The sequence below is a fragment of the Pagrus pagrus genome (assembly GCF_965226575.1).
Source record: "Pagrus pagrus genome assembly, chromosome: 12".
Lineage (NCBI taxonomy): Eukaryota > Metazoa > Chordata > Actinopteri > Spariformes > Sparidae > Pagrus > Pagrus pagrus.
In genome coordinates, this window is record NC_140196.1 from 6,480,653 (window position 1) to 6,498,909 (window position 18,257).

The window sequence follows — 18,257 nt, forward strand, 5'->3', positions numbered from 1 at the left end:
ATTCAGGGCCAGAGGATACAATATACGTCAACCATAGTGGTGCATCAATAAAACGGCAAGTCTCCACCCCGTTTCTTGAACCCCATGAATGAAAAGGTGGATCCAGTGGTTTCCCTGATAAACACGACCTGTCCAGGAGAAACTGAGGCCTACTTCTACTTCTCAGAGAGAGGCGATATTTCTCTCTAATTCTTCTGACAGCTCAGATCCCTGGCTCAAGATGGTAACAGATTTCCATTATTTAAATATCAGAGACACGAAGCGCAGCATGAGAATGGAAAGATTCCCTGTTCGAAAGAGATGACAGAGAGCGAGTGGCGTTTTTAAGTAAACTTTCCACTGCTTACCGAGACCCACTAGTACTCCCAAAAATGGAGTGATCAGATCAGTGCTAGTTCAGAACATGTTCCCTTAAAAAAAAAAAAACACAAAAAAAAACGCAGCTACTATCACTGAAACTGACGGGTCTCCGATGCAGCAGACGCCTTGTGTAGATCTGAAATGTGGCGATAGCGACGCCACAGTTCTTGTCCGTTTTCAGGACTACACGCGGAGCCTACCGATTCAAACGCGATGTTAGTATCCCTAATGCTGGCCTGTAGAAGACAGTCAATAATAATGAAGACACACAAACTTACATTTTATACCCTTATTACACTTTGGATGCTTTGTACAATAGTGCTGAACTTAAGACCTGCTTTTGTCATGCTTGATCTGATATATATAAATGTGTAAAGATACTGTATCCTACAGTACATGTATTACGCGTGTATGCATGTGTATGTTGTGTTTCAATGTGTGTGTGTGTAATGATGTGCAAAGGTGTGTGTGGTGGAACCTGCACCACACAAACAGTGAGAGGCTCAAATATGGCTTGTGTCAGACATGAAGCGTGCTGCCACCCATAAGAGAGCTCCTGTACATTTTTAGGGCCACAGAGGTTAAACAGAGCAAGTAGGCATGATGTGCCGTCCGGGCGCCCGATCTGAATCACACTGTTAGTCACAACGACGACGACACATGGTTCTGAGACAAATAATCCATGGCCCTACACTACGTCAAAAAACACGTTCGGATTAATTACATCGAGACGAAAACGACGAAAAACACAAATGTGCTGAGGGTGAATGAGAACAGCGGGCTGACCGAGCCTGGTAATGAGTCCTACTGCAACAACACTGGGTAAACAAACTGTGCTGTAAGACTACAAGTAATCGATATTACACAAAAGATGTTCCGACTATTCTGAATAAACCAGACATGATCCTCATTAGTTTGGTGAACCAAGCAGCTACTTTGTCTCCTTACAACCTTTAGAACCAGAACATCGAGCTCCAAAAAGGGGTCCGTTCCCCAGAAGAGACAAATTATTCACAGACCTCGTCAACAGCTGCACTTCAGACTCGAATGTTCAGTTTGACACTCAGGAAACGCACTTCTTTGCTTTCTTGCTTAGTGTTCAATCAGAAGAATGATGCTGCTTTCATGTCTGCGCAGTCATTAAGGAGCTAGAGCTAGCTTAGCTTAGCATAAAGACTGGAAACAGAGGGAAACAGCTAGCCTGACTCTGTGCAAAGGTAACAAAATCCACCTGAAAGAGTGTTTAGAGCAGCAACGGTCAATCGATTACCGATTAGTGTGAAAATGACGTGTTGTGGTTTTGCAGATAGGTTCGTAACTCTCAGCAGGAAAGCAAATAAGTGTGTTTCAAAATGTCAAACTATTCCTTTAAATCTGACTTATTCCTGCTGTTGCCAAGTCAAAGCGGTCCACCTTTAAACATCAAATATCAGTAAATACAGCAGGGATACAACCATGTCACGGGAGCCAACAGATCGAGTGTGACATGGAAATTACCGTGTAAACCTGCACTCCTACAGCTGTTCTATGGCTGCCAAAGAAATGACCACGTGAACAGAGACGCTCTCAGTGTGGCTCTCGAAGACCTGTTCCCATTTCAACCACACCATCATTCTCCATCACAAATATGTACGACTGGATGGGAAAAAGCGGGGGAAATCTAAATAACTTCCCCTGTTCTGTGGACAGTAAAAACGCTAAAGCTATATAGCACAGCCAGGAAATGAAGTGGAAGCCGGCCATTCTGCGATCTTATCAGAGTCGAAAAAAATGAAGGGAAAGTATGAGACACCCGACAGCCGTACGAGCCATGACAGTATTCCAGACTAGTCCTCGTGTATCCGCCGTAACCGACACCGAAAGGAAAGTAGATGGACCCCCAAAACCACACAAGTAAAGTAGGTTAGTGTTAGCTGGACAACAACTTGGGAAATGCCCTGGCAGTCAGATGGATGTCCATTAACAGGTAAACAGGGAGTGTAGGAGGTGGAGGAGGGGTGTAGGGGCACATGCTTGACCAGCGTTTGTCCACTGGTGAGAGAACCGGTCAAGCTGTGGAGGTATTCTTCATACATACACGCATAATCAAAGAAAACAAAACAAAAAAAACATCAATATTGATAAGTCTCCGTAAGCCTCCTCCACTTGCAGCTGTCCAAGTCATCAGGATGTCCTTCATTTGTTTCAGCAATGCCCCGCTCACACACACACTAACACACACTCACTCACACACACAAACATGTGCACGCATTACTCAGGTGTCACAGCTCCGTGGAGATATGAGTACACGCTCGTACATTCACTAACATGGCATACTTAAAAACTACATCTGTGTGCCTTTTAGGACAAAACACGTCTCTACTTCTTAATTAATTCATGTGAGTGACACATTTTAAAACTATAATTCATAACATTCTCCATGTTTAAAAAAAAAAAAAAAAAAAACAGATCTGTGAAGTTGTTGTTTTTAGTGTTTCACCGCGCTCCGCCGCACAGATGGGCGCGGCTAATGATGTGTTAAAAACCGTTTTCACCTTTAAAACAGGAAGTTATCTCAACAAAGGTGTTGTTGAAAAGTAACCTAAAAGGTGTGCTGCTTCAAAGACACACAGATGTGACGAAAATCACACATCCATTATAAGTCAGTTTCTCACCCGTACTTTTGTATCATGCTGACGTCCTCACCGACTCACACATACGCACGCACACCGTCCCATTCATACAAAACGCAGAGAGGCTGATGTTTGTTTCTCAGGCGTGCTGTGCAGCCAGGTCCTGGTTGATGAAGCGCCGTAGCCTCTCCAGGTACTGACTGTAAAGCTCAATGTCGTTGTGACCGGCTCCCTCCACCCAGAGGGGCTCCACGGCCTTGGGGCAGCGCTCAAACAGGGCGAGGCCGTGAGAGAAGTCGATCACCTCGTCCTCTGTACCGTGGATGATGAGCACTGGAGACGGGATCTTTGACACTTTCTCAATGCTGGAAAAAGAAATGACGGCAGGCTATTAATGCACAAATCGGGTTACACCAGGTCATTTTTCCATCTGTATCGACCAACAATGACAATGTGCATTTCAGTCAGCATGTTTCAGATACATTTCAGTGATTTCAGGGTGTCTAGAGTATCGTATACCTAAAGTTAATGGTTTTAAGACCTTTTCAAGATCATTTTTAACCAATTTAAGTCAGATTTTTTTTCTTCTTTTTTTAATTATTACTATTCAAGCAAATTAGGTAAGTATTACGGTATGTAGTATATATATATATATATATATATATATATATATATATATGATCCCATTAAGACGTAGGTTTTGTTTAGGTTAATCTACATTTTGCCAACAGTACACTTATAAAGTAAAAAGACAGTATTAAAGATTTGTAACATTAGAACTGTGGATGGAGCTTAACAAAAATAAATTAAAAGGTGGATAAATAGACTAGACGCTCATCGTCCGGCAAAATGCAGCAGAACTTTTAAAGCAAGGAGGGGAACTGGAGCACACTGATAAATTTGCAATCTTTAATTGTGCAAACAACGTCGTATAAAATCAATTGTGCAGACAACAATTAAAGCCTGCAAATGTATCAGTGTGCTCCGTCCTCCTCCTTTCTTGGAAACTATACACCTAAAATCCGTCTTATGAGTATCAACCACCCCTGTTGGGCGTAACGATGGCTGTAAAAGGTTTTGTCCTTTGACAAAGAACAGCGGATGCAGTCAGTTTTTCTTCATTACAAAGGATTCAAATCAGGATCGTTTTCATGGCTCCGCGTCCAAATACTAATTATCATTGTTAAATCAAAAACATGGCTTCATACACTACAGTGCATTATAGGAATAAATCATGAAATCCCAATGTTTTCAGAAGTTTTAAATAACCAGCATATGCAATACAAATAGTAATTTTTTCACATCTGCAAAACACAAAAATATGAACTACAGGGAGAGTAGTTGTTGCCAAGGTAACAACCACTGGGGATCCAAATATAAAATAAACAATAAAATCTTGTAAACTCATTAAATGATACGCAACACTGCACACAGAGGTCTAATATAACCAGAGATATTAAGAGGAGAAATAATTCGACCAAAATTACATGAATCTCTAATACTGTCCAGCCGCATTCATTTACTATGCAGTTTTCTCAGACGTGACTCCATAGGAACAACAGTTAGACGTGTCACACTGATCCCATTAAATGTAACAGAGGCTCAGGATTCACAAATGTTTCGGCTTTGGAACATTTTGGCCAACAGGAGAGGAGTCGATAATAGCACAGGAGTGGTTTGACATTTCCAGACTTCCTTCTTCAACAGTGATAATTTGTCACCGTTCGGGTTTCATGTAAATTCAAGTAACAACAACCACGGCTCTGTTCTTTTTACAGAAACCTTTCGAGTTTACAGCGGTGCGAGTGTTCGATACCAAAAAAAAATAGTTTTAGAATGAAATGTCACTTTAGGATATTATAGTGAAAACACAGGAAAATAACACTAAAATACGCTCTCTGTGCAGAAACTTACTTAGGGAAGGCATCAAAGCAGTAGGTTTTCTTAGTGTCGGGGAAGGCCACTCTCATGCCAGAGGTGAGAGGAGAGTGGAGGACCACAGCGGCGCACTCAAACCGTGATGCCAAGTCCACAGTGGGCACTGTGCCGATGCTCTGTCCGTACAGGATGATATTCTCAGGGCTGATGCCGTACCTGAGACGTCACACATACAGATTTTAGCACAGAATATCAGAATTATTCTGCAAATAAACAAAATGCAAAAGGACTGATGTGAAGTGTGTGTACTTCTGTATGCAGATTAACATGGTTTGGTAAGCCTTCCAGTCCAACAAAGGGGAACAGGTATCGTTGTGTTTCGTTATCATATCAACAATAGACGGTTTGAATGAGAACATCATAAGCGAAGAGCATCATGCCTCACCTGCCCAGGACTGCAAAGCCCCCAAAAAATGTGACATGTAACAATTATTACCAGCCATTTTTAATACCAATACAGCATATAACCCTACCTGTGTAAAGACTACTTTAAACACAGATTCATTGAGTAAATAATCCATAAAAGTTTGTTTTCTTCAGCCAGAGTGTTTCAGTGGCCTCAAAGTTCCTCTGCATCGCCACCTGGGAATGTAAGTTTCTGCTAACATTAGGCTCATTTACCAAGCTGGCAGCAGATAAACGACAGGATTATTTTTCAGAATTATAAATGCTGCGACTTCCTGCTGAGCACAGCGTGCGACAGCCAATCACCAGCCTGTTTGATACAGAGCCATTGTTTAGCTTTGATTTGACTGGCTGATGGTCACAGAGATTAGTATCGTGGTCAGCAGTAACAAATTTTGTGTATAACTGAGCCAACCAAATGCCGTCCTCACAAAACGTTATTGGCCAGTTATGTGAGTGACTCTCACTGATTTATCCACCAAAATCACTTGAATTGGCATTTGGTGTTCATTTTTGGACCCTATCAGAACAGAAAGGGACAGTTTGTGCCTGCTTACCGGGAGCGCAGGGCGTGCCAGGCAGCATCAATGTCAGCATAAAGGTTCTTCTCAGAGGGCTTGCCGGTGCTAACACCGTAGCCTGAGTAATCATAGGAAAAGATGTTGCAGTTGATGCGTGTGCCTAAGCCGATATAGAAGCTGCTCATCTGGCCCAGGTCTACTGCATTGCCATGGGAAAACAACACTGTGAACCTGAGAGACAAAGGAGGAAGAGGAAAGAAGGAAGTTAGGAAGCAGGCTGAGGTTAGGCAGGGACACTGCTGTACTGGGAGTTGATGGAAAAACACGGGATATAACTGTGTGACTAAGAAAAGTGTTTGTATTTGGTTCCATCAGAAGACAGACAAGCCGCCCCATTTAAAGCAACAGCAAAACACAAAGAAGGGGTCGCTGTGTGCGTCTCACCTGGCATTGGGGGCACAGCGGATGTACATGCATCCCACCCTGTTCCCTCGGCTGGATCTGGTCAGGAACACATCCGTCACATCCAGCTCTCGCTGTGAATATTGGAACTCCGCTCTCTCTGTGAGATGAAGCTTCCACCTGCCTTCAGCCCCAGTGCTAGTGCTAGTGCTGCTGCTACCACCACCACCACTACCACCACCTCCTCCTCCTCCTCCTCCTCCTCCCCCTCCACCTCCACCGCCGCCTCCACCACCTCCACCTCCTCCACCTCCTCCTCCGCCTCCTCCTCCACCTCCTCGGTCACTTCCACTACTAGTGCCGAGCCGGGAACGCAGTCCTGGGGCTCCGATAGAAGGCACAGAAGCCCCAGAGGTGGGTCCAGCAGCAGTTCCAGTTCCAGCTCCAGAACCTGGATCTGGGTCAGGGAGAAGGGCGTAGGTGGGCTCTGGAGGGAGGAAAGCCAGTTTGGCTGCAATGCGGCTGGGGCATGGGGGGCAGCAGAACAGGCAGCATAGCTCTCGTATGGACAGACCGTTCATCTTCTGGTGAAAAAAACAAACAAACATGGCAGATGGAGTAATTAGGTGGCAGGAAAACAGAATAACAAGAGCCTTTAACCTTGATTTTCAACAGGGCCTGTGCCTCCACTGTTGCCAGAACATGTCACATTTTATCAAAAATATAATATTCAGTTTATCAAGCCTCAGGGAAAATGAACAGCGGCACTTCAACACAGCCACAAGCCACAAATTAAACCAATGAGGCAAATGTTTAGATCGTCATCTAGTGACTTCATTGATCGAAAGATGTGATGCGTCAGGATCTCCGGGTTCAGCAGGTGATTCACTGTCCCATCACATCCTATGTTCACTTTGCAATTACTAACCAATGACTATAACTCTTTTTTTCAAGCTAGTAACAGCAGAGATAGACGGTGCTTACAACCTCCATCCATTAACCGATTTCCAGGTGCAAACCCTGCACGTTTATCCCGATATGAACTTACCTGGATTCAGAGATCCGTGGGTCTTGAAATGAACTGGCACACAACGGTGCCAAGGCTTCCTGCTCTGGTCACTTAGCCAGCTGGATCTTTATTAAAAAAAAAGAAATGAGAACACATCAAAATGGCTTGACATCATGTGGCAACATAATGTACGTGAAAACATATAGTCACAAAGGCATGATCTCTTCAGTTGACCTGGTCTTTTTTATGTACTGTAGCTCTCTGAGGCTTTAATGTGCTAATATAAAGTGACATGACAAATATTAACAATCATCATATTAACCAAATTACACAGAAACTGGCCATAGGGTAGTATAGTATAACAGTGACCTGAGATGACAGCTATGAGGAAGATATAACTGACTTGCAGCTAAAAGACAACACTGACTCATTAAATGGGTTCAGGCGACAGCTGTTGTTGTTGTCATCATTTTACAGCTCCTGTGACCAACCAGCGCTTATTAGGGCGAAAGTTACATGCATTTATCCATGAACCCGGGCTGCTACAATCTCACATCGGGATTAAAGTGACTCAGATGCCCCTAATGTGATCGTGGACACTGGTGACTAATTAAAACACCCCCTCAGCACAGACACAGACAGCGACAGGGGAGCGACTGATATGCTAATGGTAGCTACATGGTTAACAACGATATTAACCTCTACCGTTAGCCAGTGATGTGGGCACAAACCCGGAGCAGTACGCTGACGGTGCATACACACAACTGGGAAGGTAGACAAGCAACACGTCGCCGCTATTATTAGACACCCACCCGCCGGAGCAGGTTAACGCCAGCGGACAGTCAAAATATCACCACTTACCGTTAGCAAGGCAAAGCTGCTAGCGGCGGCGGCTAGCTCGCTACCTCGCTAGCCTCAAAGCTAGCTACTTACCGATTCACAGTAGGTTGGCAGGCAGGCTGGTGTGCCCCTCTTTGTACGCAGAAGCAGCACACGACTCCGAAAATCCTGCTTTTGTCTTGACATGGATGGTTTTACTCAAGCGTACTGACAGCTGTCGGTGGCTAGCTAGCTGAAATTCATGGCAACCAGATATTTTTTTTTTTTTTTCTACTACTGTCCGACTAAACCCGGAAGTGACGTCAGGGCCTATTCCATTTCAAAACTTTATTATAATGTGTCTTCATCTGATTTATCATCAAGGTGTTTGGTCTTTAAACTCGTTTAAACATCATTTAAACCTTGTATCTGTAAAAACAATATGTATTTAACAACATAACAGTTAATATTGAAGGTAAAATAGGCTTTTCTGGTTTTATTACACATTTGTTAGGATTCTGTCATAAAACACAACATTTAAAAATATTCATAAACCCCACAAACAAAAGAAAGTTTTAGAAAAATATCAACAATAAAAAAAGAGTCAATCCAACATGGGGAACTTGATGATAGAAAAATAAAATGATCTGTACAGAATGTAGCACAAATAATGTGTTTTAGGTTTAATAATGTGTGTTTTATATTCACTCCAGCCTAAATGTTAAATTAACAGATAATTTACTACAATATAAAATATTAAGGATGTTTATTGTCACTCCGGTTGTAGTAGTACACTGGTGTAAAATTATTATGCTTAGAGACTCCACCACAGTAAGGGTGAAGAGTAAACTATTAAATGAAATGTATATAAGAAATAATACAAATAATAAAGAAAGAAAAACAAAAACAGAGTATACAGAATAACAATATGAGCAGGGATAAAGGGCATGTGTATAAACTGTATCTGTCTATACATGTATGTACATGAGGCCGTGCAAAGACAATAATTACTAACATAATGTAAATAGCAATAAAGCAGAAGGTATAAGAAAACAATAAAAGTGATCAAAGTGTGCTGATTCTTTGGTGAAGGTGCAGCAGCGATGGTGGCAGTAAGGTGCACGATGTCGCAGTAAGTACAGTAATAAGAATATTAAGTTGTAAAGTCCTGCATTCAAAATCTTACTGGATTAAAAGTACAAAAGTATTATAAATAAAATATAATTGTATAAAAAGTTAAGGTCCTCATTATGCTGCAGAACAGCCCCTTTCAGTGTTTTATTATCAAAGATTTTACATTTCATTGTTTGAATAATACTACTAATGTATTATCATCTAAACAGCACTTAATATTATAGCCGGGCCAGTGGGAGTCCACTTTAATCACTTCCTTTATTGTTGGACGGTCTCTACAATACCACTCTGATAATGAATCGTATTTAGAAACGGTTCGTTATTCAAATACAAAGTTTCATCTTTATGTGATTGTAATTAAGTGGACCAGAGTAAAAAGTGCAATATTTGCCTCTCAGATGTTTTGGTAAAGTCCGGGCAAGCATGAAAAATAAAAATAAATATCATTCAAGTGTAAAAATGATACTCAAGAACAGTGTTGTATCTGTATCTATATGAGGAATTCATTTAAAAGCAACACCAACACCAGCAGAGCTGCATCGATTTGTCAATTAATTAATAATTCAATAGAAAGAAAATCAATCACCAACATATTTGACAATTGATTTTTCATTTCAGGCATTTTTTAAGCAAAACTGTTAAACATTTGCTGGTTCCAGCTTCTTAAATGTGAAGATTTGCTCCTTTTTTTCATCATTTATGATAGTAAATGAAGAGTATTTGAGTTTTGGACATTTTTCACATTTCTTATACATTTTATAGACCAAACTATAATCAATTACAACTAAATGGCAGATTAATCAATAATGAAAATAATCTAGTTGCAGCCTTAAACACCAGTTTGACTGATACTCCCCAGAGTGCACAAAAAACATGGTTTCTCCAAAAGAGTGCAGACGTGTTTCTTTATCTTTAAACAAAAATCTATCTGTATTCTGTTTGAAGATGATACAGTATATTCTGCTACACACTGTAACTGTGATAAAGTCTCATTCATTTTTATTTATTTATTTATTTATTTACTGCAGAATGTTGCCTGGGTTAATATCACTGCACTCTGCATCTTTTATATTTTAGGGCCTTTTAACTTACAACTTTCCTGAACAGCAAACACGTATTTCAGTAATGGCTTGGCATAATGGCTCGTGTGATGTGTGTGTGTGTGTGTGTGTGTGTGTGTGTGTGTGTGTGAGAGAGAGAGAGAGAGAGAGAGAGAGACAGAGACAGAGAGAGAGAGAGAGAGAGAGAGAGAGAGAGAGCTCCTCCATTCATCATTGATCCACTGCAGGACTGTGTTTCAGGGGGTGTGAATTATGGGCCCCTGCTGTCACTGTGACTGCTCCGCGTCGGACATTTCACCTCGCCACTGTAAATTCAAAAAGGGGATTACATTCTGCTGACTGCTCATTTCACAGCTGAAGCTTGACCAGGCGCAGACAACTGGCCGGTTCCCCCCTCTCTCTCTGACAGACACGAGACTTAATACAGTCCGCATTTGCAGGATTTGGGATCATTTTTTATTTTTTTCATCTTCTTTTCTTTTCTTTTTTTTCTGCAAGGCTCTGAACAAGGCTACGGATCCTGGATCACACAGAGCCTCCTTAGGTTGCCTTTTTTTTTTTTACGCATCCACACTACGGACTCTTCCTCTCCGGCGGAAGAGAGAGGGAGAGAAAAGAAAAAAGGAAAGAGAAAAAAAAAACGCGTTTTGTAGTTGGCTGGGCGGTTTTGGACGCGCTCGGTAAACGGTGATGCTCCGGCGGCGACGCGCAGGAACCGTAGAGGGGAAGAGACAGGTGAGGTGCGGCTGAGGAGCTGCTGTTATTTCAGAAGAGAGACAGAGAGAGAGAGAGAGAGAGAGAGAGAGAGAGAGAGGAGCTCTGGATACCGAGAGCCGTGCGATCCATCACCCCCTTTTCTCCACAGAGAGGAAGAAGAGCGAGCGGAGAGGGCGAGCTGGCGACTGGCACCTGCGTCCGCCTCCCTACCTGGCCATCTGGTGCGGTGAGTGTGCCAAATGGTGGGATTGAGAGATGGATATGTGCGATGGGGCAGACTGGGGGGGTTGGATGGGATGAACAGGTACATGCAGCATGTGCGCAATTTTTTTTTTTTTTTTTTTTTTTCTTATCACCGCCACCAAAAGCGATGCTGCATTAGATCCTTGAGCCCGGTGGATGTGCGTTTCTGGCATCGCCCCGGACCTTTGTGTCTGCCGCCTGCAAGTTTGATGTGTTTTTCTAACATGCGTGTCATGCGCATATCTTTGTTGCATATCATTGTTCTTTCACGTGTTGCATAGAGGCTGATTCTCCCAGTGATGTCTCAGCAGAAAGGAGCTCACTATACTTACAACGCTGCACTGCTAAAAAAAAGAAAGAAAAAAGAGAAAAGGGGGACGAGCACAAAAGCCTGGTGCGAAAATTCTCATTTAGATCACGACCCCGATCACAGGTCGGGATTTAAATCAGCTTTTCACGTGTGATATTGGATCGTGTGGAGTCGTGCTGTGTTATTAAATGTTTGCTGAAGGGTTTCAGGCTGGAGGAAAGGTCACATGTGATGATTTGGGAGCCCATAAAGTCAATTGATTATGTCATTACAGGAGTGGCTTGATGGATGCACTGAGCACACCGTATCCCTGCTGTTTAAAGGAGCACTCTGTAGTTTTTTGTGGGAGTCATTTTGAATTTATTTTTTTTTATGCCTAAACAAACTGAATACACAAACTGAATAAACAAACTGACCTTAAAGGAGAACACAATTTCTGTTTTACTTTGTTTACATGTGGCGGACCCTGCCACCTTACAGTGTTCTGGGGACCTCATCCTCTCTCTCTTGTTTATTCAGTCATGTAAGAAAAAATGTCTGAGTCTGTGCCATCGCCTCATTAATGTTTGAATTTTTATTTTTACTTTCATTCCCAAAGATGACTGATCAAACCTGGAGGAGTGAGACCTCTTAAGTACAGTATATCCTTTTGTCTTGCACACTTGCGATTACTTGTCACCTAAACTGCCCACACTCTCAACCTCCACGGCCCAAGTTAAATGCTCACTCACTGCCGTCCCGGCTCGTACTGAAGGGCTTTTCTTATATGTAATTTATTGTTTACAACTTCATCCTTCACACTAAAAGCTATCGAGTCCCACAGAAGGACTATAACGGCTCCCAGCTGCTGCTGTTTGTGTTTCTGCGCGAGTTGAAAGGCAAAAAAGAGATGGCTGGAGACAAAAACAAATAAAACAGAAAGAGGACGAGGAGGAGGAGGAGGAGGGAGAGGAGGGAGAGGAGGGAGAGATGGGAACCCAGACAGACAGACAGATTGGGGGTACAAAGGATAAAGTGTGGCGGATAGAAATCTCGCCGTGATGTAAAAAGGCAGAGGAAGAGATGATGGAGCAGGGAGCTCGCAGAGTGAACGAGCGTTGAGGGAGAGGGGCTGCAGACAGCAGTCTGAGCGGGTGTGAATGGTCCCCCTGTTATCCCTGCTGCCCACACAGACAGCCACACAGCAGCCGTGTGAGCAGGTGCTAACCCCGCAGCACAGCAACCGCAGGGAACAACAGGTGCAGCCACTGTTTCCTTCAGCGTCCCTTTGGACGAGAGTCTAACACCCGCCCGTCCCGAACATACAGCACTACCCAAAGCCTTCTCACACCAAAACACCCACAGCCAAATGGATACTTCAGTCTACATTTAGGAAAAATAGCACGCAGAGGCCGGGCTTGAGTGATTCAATTAGAAAATTAATTACGCCGCAAACAAAGTTGCAACCACTTTCGGAGGAAAAGAGGCAGAGAGGGCCTCAGGTAAAAGCAATCTATGAGAGCCTCGGGGTGAGACAACTGCCCACAGGGACATTTAATGAGCTCTATTGATCACACAGGACCCTATTCAATCACACATGCTAAGCCGCAAACAGGGGCGTCTTAAACACGGGGGAAAAAAATGAGATTGGATTGCAGCGTTACACAGCCTACCCACAAAGAGAGTGAATCGACGGCAGATTAGCGTGTTGGGGGTTGCTAAGGAGCACGTTTCCAGAAATGTGTAGAATGACTGTGAGATGTTGCGCGCTCGTCTTTGTGCGTGTTAAATAGAGTGAGGAGAAACAGACAGAAGATGTTGGAAGGAGAGAGAGATGTTACCTAACAGCTTCTCTGTTCCTATCGCCAAGAGAATACGTCAAGCGTTCGGCGACAAATTGCCTCTCTTTACCTCTGGTGCACAGAGAGGAACACTGACTGACTCACACACTCCTGGTTTTTTAGCACTGTGGGGCCTCGAAGCTGCCACCGAACCTGCAGTCTTCTCTCTTTCTACTTCATATCAGACGCTGGATTGATTTGCTTCTTTCGTCCGGGACGCTGTGTTTCATTCAAACTCAGAACTTTAATATTTACAATATTAACGAGGTAACAACACAAACTCAGAAATATCCATGAATGAATACACAAGCTGTTCTCCAGGTCCCCAGAACACTGTTTGAAGCCAGAGAGGTGGCAGGGTCCGCCACATATAAACAAAGTAAAACAGGATGAAGTTGATGCTTTTCTTCGAATTTTCTTTGAATCGCTGCAGATTTCCTTCTCCTCACACCGTCTGGAGACACCTCCCACTCACTGCTCGGCTTCTGTATGAAGGAATGTTAACGTACGCTCTTTAAGTGTTTAGATGAACTTCAAGTAACTTCATAAACTCGCTGCATTAACTCCCATGTGCACCTTGTGCGTCAGCGAGAAGACGGGCTTATTCTCTAATCTGATCACAGAGTAAAGAGAAGTTATGATTACTGTTAAGAGATTTGAAGGAATGCTTTTCCTCAACAGCAGCCAGTCGCAGTATATTTTGAAGTCCCAGTTTCACGCAGAGCGCGGTGTTTATCTGGTTTTGGGGTTTTGGTGGGAGCCTTTACAACAATATCAACACTTGAAAAGGGTGTTGAAGTCTGTGGACCTCAGGGCTATAAGATCAGAAGGGATCTGGGCGGGCAGGCATCTGCTGGGGTGAACTATTCCAGCAGGGTCCTCAGAGTGAGGACCTCAGGGAGTCATTGTGCAGGATTATGAGGGCCAGAGGGTCAGGAGTCATGCAGGCATACTTTCTGTGCTTGTCAGAAGCGAGCTCTTATCCCGAGACAGGTATTTAAAATAAACTCCCTTATGCAAAACATTCCCTGTGCTCATGTGAGAGGCTTTCAGGAGCCTAACTGGGCTTTCTCAGACAAGTCCTTCCAGATGTTTGAGAGGGAAAGGATCAACATAATAGGTACCACACAAGCCGAGGAGCTTCACCTGTGGCAAACCCTGCTGTAAGATTGTCCGTGGTGTCATAAACTGTACCGCACAAGATAAATGATGTCCAGGTGGCCGAGGTGGCTGCACCAGGTGGATTTGGTTGCCACACGTAGTGTGTAATAATACCCTGCAGTTGTTTTCGATGTAAGAATCCCCCGTATACTTTACAGTGGCCATGCATCTACAGTTTTATGACTCCCTGTCTTCGCTGATTCCTCCCCTGAGGGGCTGCGTCTTCTTTATGAATCCCTGTGTGCATTGTGTGGCCGCTGCAGACACGCTAACATGTGTGTTCAGTGTATTGTTCTGTCCGCTGTATCAGTTTAACATCATCTCTGACACTCCCTCAGGGTCGTAGCACTTCATAGCATGTTTAGGTGTTTATTTGTTTAAGTGAGGGTGACACTTTTTAATAACCATCTTTAATAAATCGTACATTTATAGTTAATTAAAGTTTAGGTAATAGTAGGGCTGGGCGATATGGCCTTAAAACCATATCAAAATATTGTATCCTGGCACATGATATATATCTCCAGGATGACTTTTTGGACCAAATACCTTAATATCGATATTGTGACACATTATAAGGATGACTACTGTAATTCATTTCATTAAATATTTATCAGTAATGGGTCACTTGACTGTAATGCAGCCTTTAAAACACACGACATATCACGATATCCAAAAAAGACGTTCACAATAACAGGATACATCGTATGTATCGCACAGCCCTGGTTAACAGTTATTTATAATTCAGTTATATTCAGTTAACAGGTATAATTCTTCATCACAGCAATCATATATTATTACATCAATGTTTATAATACGTTATAAACATTAGTACAATGTATGTTAGTGCCTGTTAGAGATAATCTTTTTTTTTTACTTGCAGGTGTTGTTGAACATTCAGCCACTAAATGTCTCCACCATCTCCCTCCTTGCATTACATTCATGTTACAACACTGCTGTTGTTCCAATCATCTGCCTCCTCAGGTGGTTGCCATTTTGTTGCTAACGTTAGCTAGCTCACATCAGGGCGGTACAGTATGCTGGGGCGGCTGTAGCTCAGGAGGTAGAGCGGATCATCCAGTAATATGAAGGTCGCTCGTTGGAGTCCCCGGCTCCCCCGGCTGCGTGTCGAAGAAACATACTGAACCCCAAATTGCTCCTGATGAGCAGTTGGCACCTTGCATGGCCATCAGAGTATGAATGTGTGTGTGAACGGGTGAATGTGACAAGTATCGTAAAGCACTTGAGCGGTCAGTAGACTGTAGAAATGCAGGTCCATTTACTCAACCATTTTTTCCACAAACTGGCAACTACCAAGACTGTTGATCGCTGTTGAAACACAGATACCACATGATCCCAACGCTGTCGTACTACTGACTCACAAACCTTGTTAGAAGCTGTCAGGATTCATGAAACAATCATTCTGGACCCGACAAACTGCACCTTTTCTACACGCTCTGTGGAAAGAAATGTTTTTATCAATATGACCTTTAAAGCAAACAGTGACTTGTAACCAGCTGTATCTGCCTATAGCACAGAGATTACAATACTTTACTTAAGGCAATGGCTAATTACAGTAACTTATAATCACATTATAATGCAGTAAAATAGTGTTTATAGTGTGTTAAAAATAGTCATAATGTATTACAACTTACCACACTATGATCCGTGCACAAATAGTGAGTGACCAGCAGCGATGAAGAATCGATACTTGGCCGTGTGAGTCGACATAAAATGCTTTATAATGTACGATTGTTGTTATGAAGCATTATGAATATTTATTAGTTGCTTATAAGTATAGGCACACTATAATCCATCATGAGTATGTTTTAATGCTTGATAGGCGTCATAATGCGGTTTATCAGAATTTTTAGATTCCTTACATCAGTAAAGGCATCTGCCCAAAGAATCGTGGGAATCGATCCGGCCATAGTTTGATCATATACAAGGGCTTCATAGAAAGTGTTACCAAATGCTTTTTAAGCCATTTATTAATCATCTGTTCATTGTAAAGTTGCCTCTGATGTGTATAAACCTTGGCATTGCTAAGGAAATTGTTTATAAAGTGTGTCATTATTTGCTAACAGTTAAATAACTTAATTTCAGTTTAATTAACTATAAATCTTGTCTCCCAAATGAACCTCTCTCTCTGCGTTCGCATGCAGCTGCTCCTCCCGTATAACTGCCTGGCAATTTTGGATGTGAGCGATATCGCAGCTGTTTCAACTTAAAAAGATAAAGGTAGTCTAATCTCTCGCCGTCTGTTTTCTCATTTACATTGCAAAATTGCAGAGTGAGAAAATGATCCGTCCACTTCACGCTTTCGCTGAGGCACTCGCGCACATCTGCGTGCACACACGAGGACACGCGAAACAAAAAAAGCAAATAAGAAAGTAACCTTTACTCAAATGCCATCGCTGGGGCTCTTGACTTTTTACTTCTTTGCACAGAATGAATGGAGGTATATACTTTTCTCGGGCTCTTGCTCTGTCTTCTTTTATTTTTCTGCTTTTGTTGTCCAACAAATTCAGCGAAGACCCACGCCAACGGCAGGCTTTAGTTATGGCAGCTTAGCCACAGGGATTTGGAGGACTTTTTTATTGGGAGATAAAGGCGCATCCGAGTCCTTTGTCTCCCAGCTACTCTAGATGGTTTTGTAGCCTGATGAAGCTTTGTTGTGGCTAATCTTTCTCCTTCCTTCATCCTGTCCTCTTCCTCACACCCATCCCTCCTTTTGCAACAAACACAACTTTTCTCTTTTAATTACGTCTTTTCATCTGGGGCCCGGGCACAACTGAGAGGAGAGGAGCAGAAAACACAATCACACCTGCGAGGAGGGGCGAAGGCTCTCAGGGGAGGGGGTTTTTGTCGCTGCGTTTGGGTGTTTACGCCGCTGTGTGCGCGTGCACGTGTGCACACGTCAATCCACGAGCAGGTTCTTTGGCATTTTGATGTCTGTTGTGTGTGGACCACCTATTGTGAGCTGTGATCCTCTTAGTGGGCTTCTGCCAAAAGAGCTATATTTACCCTTACCGGTGATCACAGCGCACAAAGAACAACACGACGAGAATATGAGCTACCTTTCAGCCTCCTTCTACGCCAGCATAAGAGAAGCCACTAAAAGCGTATGAGATATATGGTAATGGCTGCCACGTTGAGACATTAGCACAGCCTGTTTAGCATAGTCATTGTTGAAGTAGAGAAATGAGAGGCAGGGAGATGTTTGGGGCTGTGGTCAGTAAAAACATAGAAAGCAAAGAAACCAGAAATATAACAAAAGAAAAGGCTGATATCACAACGTGTTTATGGGGAAGAAAACACCAATTTCTGCTGTGTATTATAAAATCACAATGGTTCGCTTTAAGCAGAAGAAAAGACGCTCCCCAGAGACGGATGTCATGGACTTCCTTTCACAGTAAAGAGCCAAAACAGCCTCTAAAACAGGTCAGATTCACAGATGAAAAACCGGTGCGACTGTTGTGTAATTATCTTCATCTTCATCGGAGTGTGCGTGCGCTCGACTCTGTGCTCATAGCGTGTGTCTGAGTGCGTGCACTGCATACTCATGTGCTCGCCTCCAGCTCGGAGCTGTGCAGTGAATGTATATGTGCTTACTGCAGTCAAACTCTGGTTAGTAACGTTTGCCCTTGCTGCAGCTTTGTACAGCACCGTGATCGTGCATGTGTGTGTGTGTGTGTGTGTGTTGTTTTCATGTCTCAGTGCAGCACCAGTTCTGTCGCCCACATAT

The 18,257-nt window shown here is 43.0% G+C and overlaps 2 protein-coding genes across 2 annotated transcripts in view; one reads left to right on the forward strand and one right to left on the reverse strand.

The window, feature by feature from the left end:
- Positions 1–21: 21 nt before the first annotated feature.
- LOC311266331 (alpha/beta hydrolase domain-containing protein 17A-like) lies at positions 22–8,349 on the reverse strand. The gene is made up of 6 exons (XM_084368654.1): positions 8,181–8,349; positions 7,287–7,372; positions 6,281–6,822; positions 5,873–6,067; positions 4,887–5,066; positions 22–3,337 (listed from the first exon to the last, which is right to left on the reverse strand). The coding sequence occupies exons 3-6, from the start codon at positions 6,817–6,819 to the stop codon at positions 3,112–3,114; spliced, it is 1,140 nt and encodes a 379-aa protein (XP_084224780.1). The 5' UTR covers positions 6,820–6,822; positions 7,287–7,372; positions 8,181–8,349; the 3' UTR covers positions 22–3,111.
- Positions 8,350–10,490: 2,141 nt separating this feature from the next.
- LOC311266670 (semaphorin-6B-like) overlaps positions 10,491–18,257 on the forward strand; it is a 34,877-nt gene continuing 27,110 nt past the window's right edge. The window contains exons 1-2 of the mRNA XM_084369162.1: positions 10,491–10,996; positions 11,127–11,204. Of these exons, the coding sequence (XP_084225288.1) occupies positions 10,952–10,996; positions 11,127–11,204 (123 nt within the window). The 5' untranslated portion in view covers positions 10,491–10,951. The remainder of the gene's footprint in view (positions 10,997–11,126; positions 11,205–18,257) is intronic.

Bases quoted from the DNA above. Each gene is read 5' to 3' on its own strand.
- LOC311266331 (XM_084368654.1), bottom strand. From the start codon at position 6,819: ATGAACGGTCTGTCCATACGAGAGCTATGCTGCCTGTTCTGCTGCCCC. The intron at 6,068-6,280 runs GTGAGACGCACA...TTTGTCTCTCAG, and splicing joins CGCTGTGCCCCCAATGCCAG to GTTCACAGTGTTGTTTTCCC. The intron at 3,338-4,886 runs GTAAGTTTCTGC...TTCTTTTTCCAG, and splicing joins TGCTTTGATGCCTTCCCTAA to CATTGAGAAAGTGTCAAAGA.